This window comes from Sycon ciliatum, chromosome 11, assembly GCF_964019385.1.
Source record: "Sycon ciliatum chromosome 11, ocSycCili1.1, whole genome shotgun sequence".
Lineage (NCBI taxonomy): Eukaryota > Metazoa > Porifera > Calcarea > Leucosolenida > Sycettidae > Sycon > Sycon ciliatum.
In genome coordinates, this window is record NC_088653.1 from 17,989,890 (window position 1) to 18,012,888 (window position 22,999).

A 22,999-nucleotide genomic window follows, 5' to 3' on the forward strand; every position below is an offset into this window, starting at 1 on the left:
ACATGGCTGGACTCGGGGATTACGGTGCCTTTGCAGGTGATGCTGGGGATCACGCCCCCCCCCCCCCCTTTAATTAGGAAAGTGAGATTGAACACAACGATCACAATAACACAATGATCAGTTTCGCGCCGCACCTCCGAGACAGCTGCTTACTCCTTTATAATTATTACGTTACTAGCTCATCACTAGCAGAGTCTCAGTCGCATCCCGCTTCACGTTTGATGCTTGTGAACGTCGTACAGGATCAGACACGCGTCGCAATCAGGATGGCACAACAGCTGCCAAGATGACACAACATCCCATGCAGAGGATCTAGAGTCTCGTTTTCTGAAGAGCATGACGGTGGTCCGGGTGGTTATGCACGCTCGCAAATGCCAATCTGCCCATCCGCTTGGTCTCCTCGCTTCCTCTTGGCCTGAAATAGAAGAGGCGCGCACAACATGAATGGTTGGGCTGTGAAAAAAGGAAAACGCAGTGGTGATGAACGATGAATCAACAGATTCTTTGATCTGCATCTCTGGCAAATTGTTCAGCACTATAATTATGCTGCCAGTACCCTGAGCTGACTGTATGCCTTAACCCTGAGACAATTTGAATCATACATGTATATAATTGTGATACATGTACATGTAGCATGATCGCATCAATTGGATTATCCTTCCTCGAGAGCCCGGACTCACGCCGTCAAGTCGCGCTATGACTATGAGTATTGATCAGAAGTCGGAAACGCTTCCTCCCTCCCCCCCCCCCCCCACCGCATTTTCACTCACGTCTGTCTTGGTTTGCGGCTGGCAGGTCGCGCCAACCTAGTGATTCTTGGCGCAACACGACCTCACGGGCTAGGACTGGTGGAAACCGAGTGCTTGATACCGCACTGCCTGAAGAACTCAAGTCGACCAGTTAAGGCTTCTTGTCGCCCCTGTTTGTCAGCGAAGGTACTCTGAGAAACGCTGCTAGACACACTGCGTTCAGCTAGGCTGATGCACGCGCCCGATCCCAAACACGCTGTTTGTCGTTGTCTGTAGAAAGCAGGGGCTGACCTGGGGTAGCTCTCCAGATTGTTGTCTCGCTTGTCTAAGCGAAAACGGGGAAGTATTAGTTTAGCTCTAGCTCCATCATCGTCGACGGGTACTGCACCTTACACTGGCCAGGCTGGCGAGATAATCTGTGCGGACCCTGCAAGATGCTTCGCCACACAGCTATCCGCTCAATGGCGATTGTGATGATCCTCTGCTGGATGATGTCGTCATGCCTAGCATCGACACGTAAGTACAATTAGAATCAACTGAGTGGGTTGTACTATGTTTTTTGCTGAGCTAGTCTGTTCCTAAAAACAGGAGTTTGTGTACAGACTATGCCTGTCTATGTGAATTCGTGTCATCGAAGTACCACGTTACTGTAAAAGGAAAATACAAGCATGGAGTGTTGTGTAGATCAGAAAGGGGAGTTTGGATTCAAGCTCAGTGTAAGCCCGTGTGCAATGATCCTCGCGATTACCGGTAACTGTTAAACACCCTCGATCATGCCTGAGAATAATAAAAATCGTTAACGCTATTTTGTTAAGTTGAAAGTAATTTGAAATCAAATAGTGACAAGGTCTGGAGAGTGTGTTGGTTGCTATTCCAAAGGTTGACTGTACGTGTTCCATGCTTCAAGTACGGATTTGTTGATCCAAATCCCAACCAGACGTGGAACGCTCTTGAAGTGATGCCTGTGGGCTAGCCAACACCGCCAAAGCACAGTATTCGCAGGTGGAGCTATAGCTAGCAAGGTGCAACAGTAGGCGTGCATGAAACTGTCCCCGGGGAAAATTGCAATTCCGCGGCCGCGTTTTTTTCCGCGTTTTTTGCGATTTTTTAAAAGACCGCGTTTTCCGCGATTTTCCCGCGTTTTTTGAACTTTTTTGTTACTCTACACGTACACACAGTGCACTGTTCGGTCAGCAACTTCTCATCGTGGCGGCTTTTTACTCAAATATGACGAGTGCTTACACCAGAGACTTGTAACTGATTGATTTCACTACAAACTCACTGAAAATTGCCGCACATCAATATTATTCACCGCATATTTACCGCATATTTACCGCAAATTCACCGCAAATTATGCCATATTATGCCGCGTTTATCCCAGCGTTTTTTGCGATTTTTTTCCGCAATTTTCCCCGGGGACAGATGAAAGGAATGAGCTTACTCTGGTTTGATCTTTGTTGTGGTACGCGACCTGCAATTACTTGGACAGAGGTGTGACCCCGGTCATGAAGTATAACTTATTTCACTCTCTGATTGTTAATCGCAGCCTGGTGACCATGTTGACGGCTGCTGGCAAGAAAACTAGCACTTCGCAGCCGCGGCATGGTCTCAGATTGGGAGTTAGAGCTGGGAGCCACGTCCACTGAGCTAGCGATTCTTTCGATTGCATGTCGGAGTTTCCGGTGAGATATAACTATGTCTAGCCCTCGCGATTTACGCGATTTCATGCTCGAACACAGCATTTTTTTAAAGTTCAATATTCTAATGAAGCTGTACTTGATGCAGCTCATCCAAGGCCCTTCAGGCCTTTTTTCATGCTCGAACAAGAAGTGCCTTGGATATTTTCCTCTCACCGTCTTAGACTCTCAGCGATGGAGAAGCTGTTAGAGTCTTTGCGTGACGATGATCAGGCGGCTCGCCGCCTTGCCCACGTGCCGGCCGATGCGGTCGAAACCCCCTGAGCCGTGGATGCGGGCGTGTGATGACACCCCAAGATGGGCCGGGTGCTTTTAGTGTTTTGCGTCCACGCGAGTCACGCCGTGACTTTGGGTCGTGTGATGTTTCTGGCGAAGCCAGGACACGAGTGGCTGGTGGCTCCAGCCCGGCACCTTGTCGGCACCATAGTGCGTCCTTAAATGTGACGAGCACTACCGGCCTAAACGGCCTGAACGGTCTCACGACCTGCTTGGCCTAAGTGCCTACGAGTCCGGCGGACACTGTTGCCAGTGCCTCCGAGTGTGAGTCTGACTGTTCTCAGTCAAAGACCGGCATACTCCGACTCAGATGAGGGTGAGCACTACTCTAGTCTCTAGACTAGTCTAGTTCTAGTCAGAGCTCAGATGCTAGTGCCGACTCGGAGTCCTCACATCAGGACAGTGTTACTTGCCACCACCTCGGGCGTAGCACGCGGGCCAAACGGTCCCAATCACATCCACCTCACATGTCTGCTGTATTGCTGCTCCATATACATTGTTGCCGCAGCGGCATCTTGATGTGATGGTCTGATGTTGTAACAGTGTACCCATTTGCTAGGCCAGCTTGGTGCGTTCCCGTGGAATTTGCCGGGGCACCATATTTGTAACGGCGATTCCGTTTGCTGTTGCCGTGGCCGTATTTGTCACATGATTGGTGCATTCCCGTTGAAGTTGCCCAGCCGGGCACCACGTTTGTCAGTTGTGCCTGTTTGAAGTTGCCAGGCCAGCTTGTATTGGTGCGTTCCCGTTGAGTTTGCCGGGGCACCATGTTTGAAACGGCGTTCCCGTCTGCTGTTGCCGGGGCCGTGTTTGTATTGGTGCATTCCCGTTGAAGTTGCCCAGCGGAGCACCACATTTGTCAGTTGTGCCGCTTTACAGTTGCCAGGCCAGCTTGCATTGGTGTGTTCCCGTTGAGTTTTCCGGTCACCATGTTTATAACGGCTTTCCCGTTCGCTGTTGCCGGGGCCGTGTTTGCATTGGTGCACTCACGCTGAAGTTGCCGAGCGGGGCACCACGTTTGTCAGTTGTGCCTGTTTGAAGCTACCAGGCCAGCTTGTATTAGTGCGCTCCCGTTGAGTTTACCGGGGCACCATATTTGTAACGGTGTTCCCGTTTGCTGATGCCGGGGCTGTGTTTGTATTGGTGCATTCCCGTTGACGTTGCCCAGCGGAGCACCATGTTTGTCAATTGCGCCTGTTTGAAGTTGCCAGGCCAATCCTGTAACGCGCACCCGTTTGCTGTTGCCGGGTGACATGTTTGTCAATTGTGCTTGTAGCATACTGCCGTGATGTGCAATTAATAACAGGCCGCCGGAGCTGGTCAGGTTATTACCGGACCAACTTTTCAGCCACGAACACGTGTTTCCTGCTGTGGAGGGCAGGTGTACCCGTCATACCCTACACAAAGTATAACGGCCATAATACTACCGGACCACTCACACGCTGCATCCGGCGCCGGTCCTGAGTAAGGCGATAATAATTACGAGCCATGCATTGGTTTGTTTTGCCAATGGCTTTTTGTGGTACACGGCAATTTGCTATCATTCGTGGCATTTCACAGAGTGACGAATGTGTGAAGACAAAACAAAAAGAAAAGAAATAATTTTAATAATGGCAAACCCCGGCCCCCACAATTATCAACCTCCGAGCGCTGAACAGCTATCTGTAGTATCACCACTTCGCGCTGGAGTCATTGAAGACAGTGCCGGATCACCTGCAGCTAGGGGATGTGATGATCGGGATAGACTTAAGAGATGTTTATTTCTCCAGTCCAGCGGCTCGATCGTCAGTTTCTCCAGTTTTCAGTGGCATCAACAGATTTCCCAGTTTAACTGTCTACCCTTTGGCTTGCGCAGTGGTCCCAGAGGCCAGAGTATTCACCAAGACTGACTCTGCACCCTGTGGTGAAGATGGTACGTTCGCTCGGCCTACACCTGGTTATTTACCTCGCCGACGTATTTATCATGGCACAGACAACGTCCGACCTGTTTCGCCCTGTTGCTACCATTCTTCATCTGCTGATTGGTCTTGGGTTCGACATCAACTGGACGCAGTCGTATCTGATTCCCACCAGGCAGATACAATACCTGGGTATTCAGGTCAACTCCGTCACCATGGAGTTCTCATTGTCAGACTCGAAAGCATCCACGCTTCAACAACAATGTGCGCGTCTGCTGGCTGCTCACACCGTATGTCTTCGGGGTATTGAGTCAATTGTGGGCATGATGGTGTCCACCATGGTTCCTGCATCACTTAACTATCGTCGCTTGCAGTGTTTGAAAACCACGTTCCTACGGCAGGGTCCCTTTTACACTTACAGATTACTCTCAGTCATGAGTGCCATGCCGAGATTCATTAGTGGATAATGCCAATGTCACCACAGGCGGCTGATGGACATCTGCCGAGAAACAGCTTCACATGAATGTCCCCAGCTTCACATGAATGTCCTGGAACCGCTCACAGCCCAGTATGCTGTCCAGTCGCTAGCGCCTTCTCTATACCAGGGCAGTATTCTCCTGCAGCTCGACTAACGTGTGGCTGTTTCCTGTTTGCCTCGCACTGGCAGCCGTTCATCACCGACATTAGACAGGATAGCTGCCACGCTGTGGGAGTGGTGTCAGTCTGCTCAGAGATATCACTTTGATTCCCAATATCTACCTGATGCAGTGAATACAGTTGCCGATTATCACTCTCGCCATCACACCGATACCAGCGACTGGATGCTCGACCGGTCAGTTTTCCAGGATCACCAGATCATGTGACCGAGTACCTGCGACCTGTTTGCATCTCGCACTAACTTTTGACTGCACACGTACGTCAGTTGGCGCCCATATGCACACAGCCCGCATGCCTTCCGTCTCGACTGGTCCTGCCTGCAAGTCTATGCCTTCCCTCCAATCTATCTGATTGGCAAATGCCCGGCCAGGGTTGTTCTACAGGAGATCCAATCCATAGTCATGGTCACTCCGCTTTGGCCCGGCCAGGCTTGGGTTCCAGCTCTCTTGGCACTAGTGGTGGACATTCCGCGTGTGCTGTCAACCTCTCCGGTCTTGTTCGCTGGTCCAGATCACAAAGTTCACCCGTCAGTACAGTCAGCTCACTTCACCCTGGTCGCATGGAAACTCTCCAGGCTAGCAACAGCCGCAGCGGAGTTTCGGACGACCCTGCCAACCTACTCTTGGCGTCCTGGCGTTCCCTCACCGACTGTGTGTATCAGTCGGCATGGAACACATGGTGTGATTGGTGTGCCACACGGCAAATTGCTTCCCTGGGTGTTCTCTCAGAGGTCCTCGATTTTCTGACCTCTTCATTCCGTCTGGCTCGACTGTATCATACGCTAGGGTTGTACCGGTCAGCCATGTCAATGACGCTTCCTCCCATCGATGGCGTTGTGGTTGGCCCGCATCCTCTGGTGTCTCATATGCTACCTGGTGCATACCAGTTCCGTCCTTCTCAGCCGTGCTATGGCAGCATGTGGAATGTACAGGCAGTCCTGGATTGGTTCCGGAACATGTCCTTCACGCATGAGTCTCTCAAAGAACTGACTCTCAGGTTGACTATGCTGCTGGCTCTGACGGGTGCCCGGCGTTGCTCTGAGCTGCAGAAGCTCGATGTTCGTTTTATGGACATTATTGTCAACGCTGCTTCATTTGGGATCCCCACTTTTACCCAGAATCAGCGCGTCGGTGATCCAGCCAAGCAGTTTGTCTTCCCTGCTTGCCCTCAGCACCCTCCGTTGTGTGTGGATGCTCTAAGGCAGTATTCTGCTCGCACACAGAGAGAGAGAGTTTCCCGCCCGCTGCCGCCGCGTCTGCCAACCCTCTGCTGCTGTCGCTCCGACGTCCTCACAAGCTGGTCTCACCGAGCACCGTTGCCGCTGAGGTGGCTCCTCACTTCCATGTCGGATGCTGGTGTGGACACCATCGTTTTTCACGGCGCATTCCACACGTAGTGCGGCCACCTCCGCTGCCTGTCGGAAGGGAGCCTCTGTACCCGACATCCTCTGGGCCACCGCCTGGGCGCAATCCTCTATATTCCAGAGGTTGTATTCTCGTGATGTTTCACCCTCCTCCTTCTGATGGCACCACCTTCGGTGCGACTGTCCTTGGCTGACAGTCTGTTATTCCGCCGCTCATGATTGCGGCCGATAGGGTCCACGGCTTCAGTCCGCCGTGTTCTTTTCTCCTACACATTTGGGTTTTTCTCAGACCTTTTCCTTTCCAAAGGTCCTGTATATACCTGGTGCACCAGTTTTTCCCAGGTGTTCCCACTCTGGAGTTTGCATTGTCCGTTAATTCTGCATAGTTGACAATGCTAAGTTGTATTCCATTTTGGTATGATCTACTTCACTCGCCGTTCCGTGCGTAAGTTTTATGATAATTCCATCTGTACTCAGTGATGGTCATTCGGTGGTCTGTGCCTGGCATAGTGTGGGCTGATTATGCTTGTTTATCATGCCACGCACCTTTTACTAGAACTTTCACTGAGTCCTTGTGTGGACAGTGTGATAGTTTCTTGTTTCCGCTCAGGGTGCGGAACCGACTTTAAACAAGACATAGCTATATCTCACCGGAAACTCCGACATGCAATTTCCCATTTCACAAGCAATGGAAAATTGTGTAGTGAAGTGGGAATTGTATAAGGAGTTGGAGGTGAGATATAACTATGTCCCACCCACCCACCCTGTTTGGGTTTGTTCTCCATGAAAATAGGCCTGAAGGGCCTTGGATGAGCTGCATCAAGTACAGCTTCATTAGAATATTTAACTTTAAAAAAATGCTGTGTTCGAGCATGAAATCGCGTAAATCGCGAGGGCTAGACATAGTTATATCTCACCTCCAACTCCTTATACAATTCCCACTTCACTACACAATTTTCCATTGCTTGTGAAATGGGAAATTTCGAACGTGAAATCTCACGGCCAAATGGTCCTCGCGTTGCAGCGTGATACTTCAACACGACAGAGCTAGAGCACCAACTCACAGCGATAAAAGCCGTATCAGCGCACTTTTTTCTCACGTTCGAAATGGAAAAAAAAACGTGAAGTGTAAACTCCCCATTACTTGTAACTTAGGGGCGAGCAACACATGGCCATGGGTTCGTAGATTTAGATCTGCTCCTTATGATTTTTACAGCAACGAACCCGCCTTCATTCACGTCATCTAGAAGGTATGATTTACACACAGTCATGTACTTGTACTCCGCGATCCGAAGTAGGGTAATTCTATGGTGCATTTCTACGACTAGTTTGCACGTATGGATGCAGTGAAAGGGATTGTCGGTCTGCAACCAATTTTTGGTGGGTCTGAGCTCCTCACTTCTGGAGCTGCTTCTGCGCCTTGATCGTAGAGGGTGGTGGCGTTCCTGCGGATGCGGAAAACTCGGCCTCCAGCGGAGTGTCACGCGAACCGCGATATTTTTGCACGTACATGTACTACTAGTAGTAGTATTGCATGACATGACTGCTGCCTTTGTCTTTGTAGGAAACTATTGAACGGAAACGAGACAGTCGTATCGACTTCGAGTTTGATTTTAAAGTTGTTTGCTCACCATTTCGAAGCTCGCGACTTTACTTGTCTGACTCACGACTGACATTCAGAGCACTAGAGAAGTCCGCCGAACCTTCGACTCGGTCACGGACACTTGAATGGTCTCTTCAGGGCAATGTTCTGCTTATGGTTGTGGGAAAGTTTTGAAGCAGTTTATGAAACTGAAGAAAGTTGAGATTTCTTCCAAAACAACAAAAGTTGCGAAAAAACGTGGCAAGCATCTTTGGGAAAGGGCTTGGCACACGGGGGTACTCATGGATGCGGCTAGTGGAGTTACTCGGCTCTTGCGCCAGTGGTTGCGAGATTTATCAGCTCACCCCCACCATATCATGCCCACTGTTCGGCGCTGCATCGGCCGCTAGGCTAGGGTTAGCAACCGTCGTTAGCAACCGTCGTTAGTTCCCTTCGCGAATTCGGCAAGGGACACGATATTTTACTCTCTTCTTTTGACCAACGCTTCCTGGTACTGCTCTGAAGAGTGGCCCACGGGGGAAACCATATGTGACAGTATGTGTGCGTGTGCCAGTGAGCTGATGTGCTTATTATCATTATTATTCTGTTCGCTCTGTGCTAAAAGCGAAGTCATCAGCTGTGCTTGAGGCAACGCCCGCATGTGCCGGTGAAATTCGTCTCCTTCTGAAGAGAAGCGCTCTAACTCTGGTCGCACCAGCAGCAGCGGTGAGCGAGGAGTTCGTCTCGCATGATGGTGACCCAGCATCACATGTGAAGGAGCAAGCAGGACAAAATGCCGTGAAGGTGAGCTACAGGGAGGGCCAGGTTCAGAATCTTAGGATCTGCGTGTTTCAAATCATAGTGCCGTAGACTCTCCTGATGTAGTTTTATTTGAAGTCCTGCGCATTCACACACCGACTACAAATACAATACAGCATGGAAGCGAATGTGAAAATGCTGTATTTTGTGCCACCTCGTCAGCAGGTTTGTGTGGCAACAGTTCCTCAGTTTCCCTGATTGTATCCACACAGTGTCTTCTTCAATATGTGGAGGCTCCATCTCTAACAGGCATCAGTTAGCAAATACCTCTCACACATAAGTAAAGGGGGGGGGGGCGGGCTCAAAAAGAAAGCCATTTTCAATTCAATTGGAACCTCCTAGAGCACACTTTTCGTACTGCTGTCAACTGCATACTCACAGGAGAAGCTGATCTTAAAATCAAAGCAGAGGTCTCTCCGGTACATATTTGCACCCAGCCCAAAGTTCAAACGAGTTATCCCCAGCGCAACCGATAAGTTGATTGTTGTGCGCTAGAGATCAATGTGGCTAATGAGTATTCTGTTGAGGGGGGGGGGGGCTATGAATGATACCATCCAGATATCATCCTCCTTTAGCACTGTCAAGCACATGCAAATTACATAAGGCAATTTGCAAGTGATTCTGGGGGGGGGGGGGGGGATACGTTGTAATGAACTATATTTTTTACTCTTCAGGTTATCGGTCCCGATCAATGGACATTACGCTTGAAAATCTCAACATTACTTTCCATCATTTGATGACAATCATTTTAAAAGTAACCTGAAGGCTTGTGTATTGCGCAATAGTTTTCTCCATTTGTTGTGCTTTGATCAATGGACAGCAGTCTTGAAAATCCTCAAGACTGTTGCCCATCAAATGATGGATTTTCCCCTGACCTGGAAAGTGGATCCGAGAATGTCGGAACATTTTGCTGTGGACATGGAAGTCCGTTGAGAAGTCTAGCGGCCACGGGTCGCTGGTCTTGCCGCCGTTTGAGCAATGCTGCTCCATTTTCACAACGTAATTGTGAGCTACAGTGCGTGTAGGCGCTAAGGCAGTATGGGCGCCGGCGGATTTCAATGTCCACAGCAGCAGTTTTGTGTTGTATGCCATTATGCTAGCGATTGTTTGTGCCTTGCCGTTCCAGGAGCAACGGAACGTCTCGGTGGTGTTGGTTATCATTGTCAATTCTACGCCCGTTTTCTCTCAAGTTCGAAATTGAAAGAACATGAAGTGCACACTCTCTATTATTTCTTGTCATTGCTATGATCTTGCCGTTCCAGGAGCAGAGGAACATCTCAGCGGTACTGGTTATCGGTGTCTCCTACGAGCCAATAGAGGACACCCAGCAGGATGACGTGGCTTACAGCAAGGAGTTCTCCGGTCCGACATCTTCCATAGCCGATAGCTTCTCACTGCTTTTACGGTAAACTACATGTATCGTCATACTTCAGTTCCGTATTTTCCAGAGTACATGTACATGTACAAGGCGCACTCAGATTTTTTGTAGAAAGGGTCTGCTCCGATCGTCGGAGCTCGCGCTTTCTGCCGACACTTGATTGACTAACAACTGCATCTGGAGCACACGAGAAGCCAGTTCGTACTCAATTTTTTTGCCACAAAATACTCACATCTACCCTTTGTTTGGTGAATTATGAGTGTTCTAAGTGCGACTTGTACTCGGGAAATTACGGCACGTATTCACATAACGTTTGGTGGGGAGTTGCATGGAAAATGTATATTCAAATGGAAACGCTTGACAGACTTCAGCCGTTTTAAAGTCATAATATTATGATGCCTAGTGGGGATGGAACCCAGTGCTACGATTTCCGATACTATTGCTTGAGCAATCTGTTGTTTCTGTGTTTGTAGTCTTGTAGTGTCTTATGATAAGATAGAATCCCAGAGGCCCGGCATATCGGGGGCTACTGGTGCGATGGCCGTACCTGGTTTATGGTGTGTGTGTGTGTGTGTGTGTATGTGCGAGCGCATGTGTGTGTGTGTGTGTGTGTGTGTATCAGTGTGTGTGTGTGCGTGAATGTGTGTATGTATGCGGACGTGTGTGTACATGTATGCATGTATTTTATCTTTGCATGTCTCATTCTAAGGCATCTCCCTCCTGGCAAGCAGTACCGCCTTCGCATCAGAGTTGGTCACCGTTCTCCCAGCTCCACTGTCTGGGATAGCTATGGCTCTGCGGTGGAATCATTCACCGGCACCGTGTATGCTGAACCGGGTGAGACAGACACACACACACACGCACACACACACACACACACACACACACACACACACACACACACACACACACACACACACACACTTGTACTTGTACTTGTTGCTCACTGCCAAAACTGGTCACGTGGGTCTCCCCGGGAGAGGGGAGAGAGACTCAAAAGGAATCTTGGAAAGATGACTCAATTGGCTATTGAACCGCCCAACGGCCGACACCCCCTGAAATCCCCAAAACTCTGGGTGGACTTGAAAATGATCCCACTTATGGGCTCACCACACCTCAGTAAGTGGGTGAGGACAAGGTGCAGAAAATAGATTGACGGCATCAGGGTATCCGCATACACACACACACACATACATACACATACATGTACACATGGCCCGAATCATGTACTGCATAAATGGCCCAGAATCTGCGGAAACCAGGCTTAGGGTGAAAATCATTTTTTTGAGAAAATGATGTTTTGTAAAAAGGTTGTGTCGCGTGGACGATCGAGTGCAGTGAAGTGGAACCAAAGAGAATCTCTCTTGTTTGAACAAGTAGCAGTCATCATGGTCATGGCAGGAAGGGTTTCAGCAGTCAGGGAAGTCAAAGGGCTTCCGGTAGAATATTCCCTGCTACTCCTTTAGTCACAACGAAGAGTTTTTGAGCTGATCGAACGGATTCCATCTCCTACACTCAGGGATGGCGAAATTTCTGCGCTAGCTGCTGCTTGCGGAAAACGGTGAAGAAATCGTCTCCAGTTAGAGTCGTGATGGCGATAGCGAGGAGAACCTGGACGACATCGATCCAGCCAATCGAAGTACGGAGATACTAGCTGTTTCTGGGCCTCACGCAAAGGGAACACGCGCAGCAGAGCTCATATGTTTGCAGCAAGTTCACGAGGAAAAAGGCTTGAAGCGCAGTGTGAAAACTGTTTTGAATTGAAGTCCTTGGCGATGAAGTGCTACTGAATGCCAGGCGAATGAGCGAGCAGATCGAGAGGCCCCCACTCGAGACTTTCCTCGCTGGACAGCTAGCTGCAAGGGATTGTACGGCGTGCTGATAGTTCACTTGCTGGTCAGCACCAAGCCGATACTGCAGCACGCTAGCACACTATGCGCTTACTATGAACAGTGGAACAGTTTGAAAGGCTGTGTTCTTGCTTGTTTCTGAACAGTTTTACTAGATTCACCCTTCAAAAGGTGCCATCTCAACTGGAGTCGGGTTTCCTTGTGGTGTGTGGCGCCAGAGAGAGATTCAGCCCCAGAATATACTGAGTGAGGAGCAAACAAAACGAGAGAGCTTGGAAGCTCAGGGCCCTACTACGCTATGCTTTTTTGCCTTGATTACCTAGACAAAAAAAAGCATAGGGATGTTATAAATTCTTTAAAAAATCCTTTTTTTTTTAAGACATAACCTGGGATTCGAACCCGCACTATCGCGCGCCCTGCATGCATCCCCCGATACACTTCGCATACATACTAATTCTTCCAAGTTGCTTCACGTTATGATCTTGCATTTGAAAGCCCTATTTGAATTATGCATTGTGGCCAGCCGTCTTTGATGGTGCGGTACGGGACAGGTACGATCGAGGGTAATACGACACCATCTACCGCCTTGATGACGGCAAAAAAAGCATAGGGATGTTATAAAATTTTCAATTCTCCTTTTTTTTTTAAGGCATATCCTGGGATTCGAACCCGCACTATCGCCCTACATGCATTCCCCCATACACTTCGCATTCATACCCATTCTTCCAAGTTGCTTCACGTTATGATCTTGCGTTTGAAAGCCCTATTTGAATATTGCGGCCAGCTGTATGTGGCCAGCTGTGTTTGCTGGTACGGTACGGTACGGGACAGATACGGGATAGCGCCAGGCGTGACACAAACACACAAACAAACAAACACACAAACACACAAATACCAAATTAAAGCTGTGTGGACCCTGGCTAGCGCCAGACGTTACTGAGGTAACGTCTTCTGCATAGCTACGGGAATAATATTAATTCATGCAGAACTGTGCATGGCCACTACAGCCTGCAGCACCAAGGGGCCACAACAAGCCTACCCCCACATGCCTACCTTGTCATGTCACCTTAGCAAAAATCATCCATGTCTCTTCCTTCAGTCTGGTGGATCTCTCTTCATTTCTTTCCTGTGATAACAATTTTGTTTTGTTTTTTTTGGATTTTTTAACACAATACCCTGGTGTGTTTGAGATACTTTTAATACCACTATGAGTCGACCCACACCTGTAATATTTTGTTTCCTGACCTCCCATGCCCAGTAGAAGCTGAAAATGGGAAAAGTCATTTTGTGAAATTTCACCCTAAGCCTGGTTTTCGCAGATTCTGGGCCAAATAATGTTTGTGTTTATGTATGTATGTCCTTCGGATCTTCCCAAGTTGTACATTGTACTGTTGAGATACCAAAATCAAATAAATCAATACCAATACCAATACCAATGCATGTACATATACAGTACTTTCCAGAGTGTCCGCAGCACTGGAGTATAATCTGTACAAGGATATTTTGTCATGAAATACAGAAATCTACCCGTTATGTAACTGCCAATTTGACCATCGTAGCAAAAGCCAGGTCAGAGAGTAGAAATAAACTGGGTATTCTACTACTTATAAACAGTAAAAAGTAACAAGGAACTACAAGTTACACTATAATGTCCACTGACACGACCAGCTACTAAACAATCAGCTCGTGGGATAACATTGCACAACACTATCCGGATTCATTATTTTACTACTCTCTGGTATAAGCCAAACAGATTTTTTTTTCGCGCAAATTACTGGTGTTTTAAAGGTATGTCACATACACTTGTACTTAAACTTGTTCATTGCTGTGCATGCAAGCACACATTCACATGCGTGTGTACTGTGTGTACAGAAAATTTCGTCGGTCAATAAGTTCGCCCAACTCCAAAGAAGGGGAGTTCGTCCGGTTGTAAATTTCGTCCATGGATCCTAAGAGTGTATTGAAAAGCTGGACAAATCGATACTCGTCCGGCATTTAACTTAGTCCAAAAGCTCCTTGGACAAAAAGACGAAATTAAATTCCAGACGAATATTTCTGCTTGTACAGTATGCACACAGAACAGCACATCACAGTGCCAGCACACACATATCACGGTGCCTGTACAAACAGGCATATGCGTCCACGTACGTGTGTCGCCTTCACAGCACATCACAGTGCACGCACACACGCATCGCACAGTGCACGCACACACACACACACACACACAGGCATGTGCATCCAAAGGGTACCCTGTATAAAGACTCACAGTCTGTGGGGATTGCCCTAGTAAAATAATAAATACTACTACATATCGCTTTTACACCACATCACAGTGCACGCACACACAGACACGTGTGTCCACATACTGAGTTGCCTTCCGACCCGTGGTATCCACTCCCCTTAAGGCACATTTTTTCCTAGTTCACATGCTGCAGCTACGATGTACATTTTCGCATCCATCTGCACTTCTTCACCATACATGTACCTGTCAAATGCTTCAGGACCTGCTGGTGTTGGCCAGGCTGGTCACGCGTATTGCCAGTCTCGACGACGGCCCGACGGAATATCCCGGCCGAAGAAAGTCTCCCGCGTACACCGCTCCACGTTCGCATCGTCAAGCCGTCGCCGCCGATGTTATCTTGATTACTACTACAGCGGCTACTACTACACATACTATTACTGCTCCTCAGGCTCTGGTTCACTGTAAGGATGTTGAAACATCACGTGTATTATTGCTGATGCATGTACAGTCCATTTCAAAACTATAGACGTGAAAAGGGTTTTTGAAATATTTCAAATTTGGCTTGAACTTTTTGAGAATTGTTTTCGGAATATTGCTCAGGTCCGCTCCACAATTACTCTCATTATAGTTTCTAAACGATTGGATAACAGACGCCCAATTTGGAAAAATTTATGCACAAAGTGATCACAGATTTTATGTGGTATAGATGCTGGCATAACGGTTTTTGCCTAGGTACGCGTCTATAGTTTTGAAATGGACTGTAGTTCTTGCGCAGACGTAATTTTTTTTTTTTCAGACGTAATTTAATATCTCAACACAACTTAAATGACGTATAGAAAAGAAAAATGGACCAAGGAACTACAAATTACGCTATAGTGTCCATTAACACCACCTGTTATTAAACAATCTATATAGGGCCACCTAGAATTAATTCGTTGTTTCGGGTCACTTCACTCATCTGTAACAGGATCGGTCGGTCGGGTTTATTTTTATTTTTTTATTTTTTTTATTTTTTTTATACATGTATATATTTATTTTTTATTTTTTATATATTTATTTTTGGTTACTGCCATGTAAATGCGCATATCGAATAGCGTTTGTCCATCAAACCAGTCGATCAAATCATGACTGTAGTCTAGACGATCCGGCGCAGTCATTGTCCAATCACAGACCCAGGTCCCCTCCAGGACCAGACCTTGGCCTCGCTGGCAAACGAGTCTGAGGACCAGCTCTCACCTTGAAAACGTCTGTCGAAGAGCGACGCGGTGGCGGAGCTGATGCGGTTTCAGGACCGATTGCGGATCGGAAGACAACATCGTCACCAAGCGCTTCATCCTATTATTTTATTCGGCTGCTTCTGAGGTCGATGTCTGGACTGCTAGCTATTAGGCGCGTGTACGTGTGTACATGTCAGTACATAGTCTAGTCATGTACATTTGCATGCACTATAAAAAAAAACATTGTGCGGTCGGGTGAAAAAAGACGGTCGGTCGGGTGACCCGAAACAACGAATTAATTCTGGGTGGCCTAGGGTAGTTATATTTTTGATTTTGTCCCCATATTCCAAGAATAATTCCAACAATCAACCTTGGAAGAGAAAGGGATAGAAACGTTCCGTTCTGAATATTATGTTTTTTCCCCAGGACTGGCGTGGATTGCATTGATCAGTAAATTGCTCTCTAAATCAGATAAGCTAATCTGTCCTTATAGACATGCAATCCTTCTCATGTTTCGCACAGTTAACTGCTTATAATATCCTTTTTGACTTTCTGCTCATGTATGTGTGTATGTGTGTATGTATGTATGTACCGGTGTGTATGTGTGTTGTGTGTATGGGTGCACGCGCATGTGTGCTTTTGTTTGTATGTGTATGTGCATGCACGTGTGTGTTTATGTGTATATGTGAGTGTGCACATGTGCACACGCGTACGCGCCTGTGTGTGTGTGTGCGTGCGTGTGTGTGTGTGTGTATGTGTGTGCGTGTGCGTGTGTGTGTGCGTGTGTGTGTGTATGTACGCGTCTATATCCCATGTGCGAACAGGAGTGTTGGAGGTTTGGTTGGTATAATTCTGGGCATTCTCGCGTTCATCGTTTTCTTTATTGTCCTGTTTATTTGGAGCCGCCGTGGATGCTGCGGACACCCTCCTCTCAGTGCACGTTTCAGGTATGTACACAGCATGACTACTGTATGCGATATTCATTTCCTCCTAGGGTGTTCTGCTGCTGTTGAATTCTTTATGATGGGTTTGACTGACTCCTATGTTACGCCATCTTACGATTACCGTAATTACCTGAATAATAGTTGCACTTTTATACACTGAACTTACGGGCCAACGAAACGGGTGCAACTCACAATCAAGCATAACTATTCTACTACTGAAGTGAATTATTTAAAATCTTGTAGGACGCGTCACGCAGCTTCATAAGTAGAAATTTGGTTTGTGAGCAACACTGGCTCACACTCAATCACTGCTTTTCACCAGAAACATATTTTAATTCAACGTTTCGAAGTGAATGGACCGTATGCGTGTTAAAACAAAATGGCGTCACGATTTATTGAAAGTGGTATAGTTGGTGGTACGAGTGTTCAAAACCATTTGAACTTCATACTGTTCGTCTTCTTTTTGACATGCTCTCTTTCCATCGTCCTTAGCTTTTGTTTGTTGAGAGCTGTTTTGGCTTTCTCCTATACCTATGGGGGATGCCAAGTGATGGTTTTGAGAGACTGGTGATGGCTGTGAGCGAGAGTTTGCCGATCGGCGTCGTCCTCGCTATAGCGATGAAAATACTAGTTACTGCGCACCTGGCAGATATCACAACACGTCGGAGCGTCCAGGAGCAAAGGAATCTTGGGTTTTCACTGGAATCTAGTTCCTCCAGCATCGTGTAGCCCACCGTCGGTGAATGGCGGTTCAGAAAGGTTGAACCTGGTCTTCTGCAGCATCTCGCAGTCCTGCGAGGCACACTGAATACACCTGTCATGTATTCTACAAATAAAAATCACGAAGTAGTGGACTTTATAGTGATGAGTCTATCCTGTATGCTGCAAAAGACGCAGGAAATGTGACTGGTGTCCGTACACTGGACGCCAATATCATCCCAGTCTTCTCCTGCAGGATCTGTTTGACATTGACATACCGGTATGCAGTGGGTCGACATTGGCCTGGTCTGGCAGCTATCTGCCTGGGTGGATGTAGCAGGTTTGCATTGGCGCGTCGTCCAGTCCGACATTTTCTTGTAACTGTGGAGTACCGGCAGGGTTTGAGAGGTTGCTCGTGCTGTGAACACATCTCTACTGCCTGTCTCGTCCTGGAAGTGCCGTCTCGCCGCTTCCTTGCTCTACAGTCACGCCGTTATTTCGCTTTGTTTCGTGGTGCAGCTCAAAACCTGCCCAAACAACTGAGCTCGCAACATGGTATGGACAAATTGCGCCACTCATGCTGGTTAACTAAATCCGGGATAGTCGAGTAAGCGAGTTCACTCCCTGGGCAATGGCAAGATCTGTTCAGCGCTGGCTATTCCAACCTCCAAGTGCATAGTCACCGATCGATCCATGCGATGGTGGTTTACCTACAAAGAGCCAAGGCCTACGAGTACTACTATTGGATGCTGTTTACATGCAGTCAACAAAATCAAAGTACCTCAGTATGCCCCAGAATAGGGCATGTGCATCTATAGCATGACATAACAGGGGTTCTGGCGGCACCTGTCAAACAAGCAGTAGCGACTAGTGCCAGCTACGTATTGGAGGCTAGCCGCTACAGTCTGTCACTGGAGATAATTATTATGTTCACTGTTTGGACTGAGCACAATCAATGATGCCCAATCAATCTGCCCAATGTGTGTTCTGTTCCACCTAATTATAACGTCCCATCGCATCAACCCTACTCCACGCACATGTCGTCACTCTAGCATGACTTGTGTTATTGTTTATTTTGATTCGCACGATAAATAGAGCACAATAAACGTTAACTTGACCGAAGGATAAAGGCGACTGCAGATAGAGGAACACATCGAGGTACAGGTACCGGCATCAATACAGTATCAGAGAGAAACAAACAAAAATGAGAGGTACGCAGAAAAAACTCTCGTAAGCCCAAGGGGAAGTGGTTGATGAGGGATGAATGCACTCTCCACGCTCATCTACACTGTTCGTGGAAATGCACACATACATACAATAATATACTTGAAGTACAACATAGCAATAGCATGCACAGAACCGAACAATTTCATGTTCACACATGCAAGCACAGACCTGAACATTAGTACCAAAAGCCGATACAGACAATATCCCCATACACACAGACGCACACACACAATGTCCCATGTATGCGCCCGTGGCGAGAAAAGCACGCAAATCTACAAATGCACTGGATGTGAACCCACAGATTTTCTCTTACAGCAACGATAGCGGATCTGATTCTGAATGAAACACACACACACACAATCGATGATGGCAGGTCCTGAAAGGACAGGCAGTGTTCTAGTAATGGGGAACAGAACTTCGAGTGGCGAGTGAGGTATACACACACACACGTGCGTGCGCGGGCACACACTAAAGTATTCAGAAATAGAATCAACATTGTAGTATTCATTGGTTGGGGAATGGAAAGGAAAATAAAACATTGCTGTAGGTTATTGTTGTAAGGACACTGGGAGCACAACAGAAAGGTAAGCAACTTGCTTTGAAGCAAAGAAAGTTATTATTCCACGGATCTCAGAAGGAAAGAACGTTCCAGAATGCTGCACTGGCAACAGGCGGCCTGCATGTGCGCGGCCCCTGCAGTCGGTCCAGCTGCCGGCCTTGCAGTGCTGAAAAGAATGTGCAGTACAGCATGTCACATAGTATCGCAGCCTGGACAAATAGGCGCTGGGAAGTCCTAGTTATGTGCTCACCTACACCACGATGCACCAATCTTCTGAGCTACTTTGGCAACAACTTTGTCCACTTGAGACTCCCATGGGCTGAGCCAGTTGTTGAGGGCTGCACCAAGGTGGACGGCAATGACCGCTGATGGCAAGGCAATCCATGACACACAGTCACTAGGGCATCGTCAACATGGCGCTGAGGCTGGATCGATAAAATCAACCTTTAGGCTGTCGCGGGGTTGACAACGAGGACGCTGTCTCGAAGCTAGTCAGTCAGCCTGGTCACCGCCATTGACGAACCAGTCGCCACCGCCAGCAGTGGCGGTAGGTTGTGACAAGTGTGGTGCAATATTGTCAGCAAATTCAGTACTTAGGATAAGATGAGTGACAAAGGGAACGTTGTTTTATAATATTGAAGTGAACAGGGATGATCACAAACCCTGCGCGTACTCCACCGTGAGTTACAAGAAAATTCCGGACTGGACGACGAGCAAACGCCAACCTGCTACATCCAACCAGGCAGATACTATTACGATAGCTGCCAAACCAGGTCAATGCCGACCTACTGCATAATGTCAATGTCAAACAGATCCTGCAGGAGAAGACTGGGGTGTTGGCGTTTAGTCACTGAGTGTACAGACACCAGTCACATTTGCTATGTCTTTTGCAGCATACAGGCTGAGACTCATCACTGTAGAGTCCACTACTGCATGAGTTCTATTTGTACAATACATGGCAGGCGTACACGGTGTGACTCGCAGGACTGCGAGGTGCTGCAGAAGACCAGGTTCGACCTTTCTGGACCGCCATTCACCGACGGTGGGCTACACGATGCTGGAGGAACTAGATTCCAGTGAAAACCCAAGATTCCTTTGCTCCTGGACGCTCCGACGTGTTGTGATATCTGCCAGGTGCGCAGTAACTAGTATTTTCATCGCTACAGCGAGGACGACGCCGATCGGCAAACTCTCGCTCACAGCCATCACCAGTCTCTCAAAACCATCACTTGGCATCCCCCATAGGTATAGGAGAAAGCCAAAACAGCTCTCAACAAACAAAAGCTAAGGACGATGGAAAGAGAGCATGTCAAAAAGAAGACGAACAGTATGAAGTTCAAATGGTTTTGAACACTCGTACCACCAACTATACCACTTTCAATAAATCGTGACGCCATTTTGTTTTAACATGAATATCGCGGATTATACTGTGAAAAAAATATTCAGACCGGATAATGGTTGTGCGACTTATATGTAGGACTCAGTATAGAGTCCATGCACTATTATGATGTCCAGCACCCTAGAGTCCATTGGTCCAAAATCCACTATACAGAGTCCAAAAGTCCACTCAGTTTTGATCCCCTATAAGGAGTACACTTTTTCTACAAGTCCCCTATTCACGGTCCAGGAGTCCAGTTTATCCAGTCACGCCGTCCTGTGTGTTGTGCCCACGAGAACAAACACCTTTTTCAGTTTTGCTTGCCTCGTGGCAGCGCATTCCTTTCTTCACTTCAGCCATGGCTGCCAGTTCTGCTGTGCTGTTGCTCACAGTAATCTGTCTCGAGGTAACCAAGGAGGATAAGGAGACGTTCAAAATCAAATCGGAAAGCGTCTTGTGGTTCTCTGAAGACGTTTCATCAGTGCGCGGGATGAAAGTAGAAATTGCAGAACGAGAAAAGTTCAGCACAGTTCAAATCTGACGAGTCAGGTACACTGACACTCTCTTTCGTTCGACGCCACAAGGATCCCCTGTTTGGCTGGCCATTGCTGCCAGTAAGACGTTTGAACGGTTTCATCAGAGCGAGGGATGAAAGCAGAAAGCGGAGAACGAGAAAAGTTCAGCACAGTTCCAATCTGACGAGTCAGATACACTGACACTCTCTTTCGTTCGACGCCAGAAGGATACCCTGTTTGACTGGACAAGAGCTGCCTGTACCACCGTGTCAAAAGGCTGTCCAACTACATGGCAGGACGATGACTGAGGTAAGGAAGCTTTTACTCGTTTCGATTGGTCTGCTGTTCTGTCGTTATGCTCGAATTTTTTCCATTTTCAAGGAGCGTATCGCGTTTGTTTGATGTTGCTTGAATGAATGCCCTAAAAGTAAGCAACCACTTCGTAATAGTCCTCAAGGACTGCAACGACTTTGCATCAATCGTATACGATCGTCTAGCTATCATCAATTATTATTTTATTTCATGAGAAATGTATTTTTATCCCTATGATAATTATGTGAACTCCACGACACTCTTCCAGTACTAGGTTCTAATGTCAATGGGATCCATAAACGCAGTGCCAGTGTACTAGTAGTAGTAGGAGGAGGAGGATTTATTGTATGCCGATGACAAGAAAAAGCTTCTCAAGCTAATACATGTACTCGTATTCCATGAAGTAACCGTTTTGATGTCACAAACATGACACTGTGTCAGTGAAACTGCCTCGTGACAACAAATCATTGCATTTCCATCTTGGGGAAGACTGACTGACGGCAACGCTGTACAGATTGTTCAAATCATCTCATTTTAATTTAGTTGCAGCGAAGTGAAACACTGTGTACACTACATGTATGGTGGTGTGTCTGTGCGTCTTGAGTGTGCACAAACGATCTTATTCCTCGTATTACTAATAGATTATTTTCCCCACCGTCACCTGTTCACAGGTCTTTGAGTGGATGGATTTTCATTGAGCATCACATTCGTTGAGAACTTGGTAGTTGTGTGCTCCCATGCATCATTACGGTAATAAGCGGATCCTTGTGCTATCTATTTGTTGCAGGTGTGCTGATCTTCAGAAGCTTGCGGAACTGAGTGCTGCTGAACATTTGCATGGCCATGAGCAATGGTGAAGCTTGCTATTGCAGTCTCAGCATGTGCTAGTATTATGCTGACTACTGCACTATGTTACTCTCTTACACGTGCGTGCATCCGCCCACGTACGCATTCGTTTCGTATAATTATTTGTTATCCCTCTTGACTTTACGTGTAAATGGGTGGACGTTTTCATGGCTGTTGGAGTTGCGTGTGTATTGTGTCTCTACTCTTTTCTTGGTGTTTTCTTGGCGTTGTATAAGTTTGTGTGTGTGTATTTGTGTGTGTGCGCGCGCAAAATAATTTGAAAGCAAATAATTAATCCTTGGCTCTCCATTATTCTCTTTCGATTCTTGGTTTTTTCTAGGTATTTTCTTGGCGTTGTGTGGGTGTGTGCGTGCACAATAATTTGGCAACACTACATGATTGAGATATTGTAATTTGCAGCGTCTGCGAAGAGACCACTTGATTCGAGGATGGTGTTTGTAGGGTTTTTCATGTAATGAAGTGGCTGCAGTACAGTGGCGCCTCAATTGAAATATTTTTTAATTGAAATAAAAATAAAAAGGCGCCTCAATACTATTCTTTAATCTTGAGAAGTGAATGATGTAAAGGATTAAAGGGAGAGGCCGTTTTCTGGTTAATATTCACTGCTTACAGCAGATCCCATCTATAATTTCGAACTCTGGATAGGAGATGCCTAATTGGCTGGACGTTATACAGGGAGTATTGTCCACATAAAGTCTCTTCTTAGTTGATTTCAAAGTTTGGACTCCGTACAGTTGATTTTGGACCAATGGACACTATATATGGGGTGA

The 22,999-nt window shown here is 47.2% G+C and overlaps 1 protein-coding gene across 1 annotated transcript in view; it reads left to right on the forward strand.

The window, feature by feature from the left end:
• The first annotated feature begins 811 nt into the window (after nt 1-811).
• The window catches only part of LOC135827763 (uncharacterized), a 25,277-nt gene continuing 3,089 nt past the window's right edge, over nt 812-22,999 (forward strand). The window contains exons 1-6 of the mRNA XM_065340212.1: nt 812-1,265; nt 8,848-9,026; nt 10,304-10,446; nt 11,129-11,256; nt 14,771-14,972; nt 16,553-16,675. Of these exons, the coding sequence (XP_065196284.1) occupies nt 1,184-1,265; nt 8,848-9,026; nt 10,304-10,446; nt 11,129-11,256; nt 14,771-14,972; nt 16,553-16,675 (857 nt within the window). The 5' untranslated portion in view covers nt 812-1,183. The remainder of the gene's footprint in view (nt 1,266-8,847; nt 9,027-10,303; nt 10,447-11,128; nt 11,257-14,770; nt 14,973-16,552; nt 16,676-22,999) is intronic.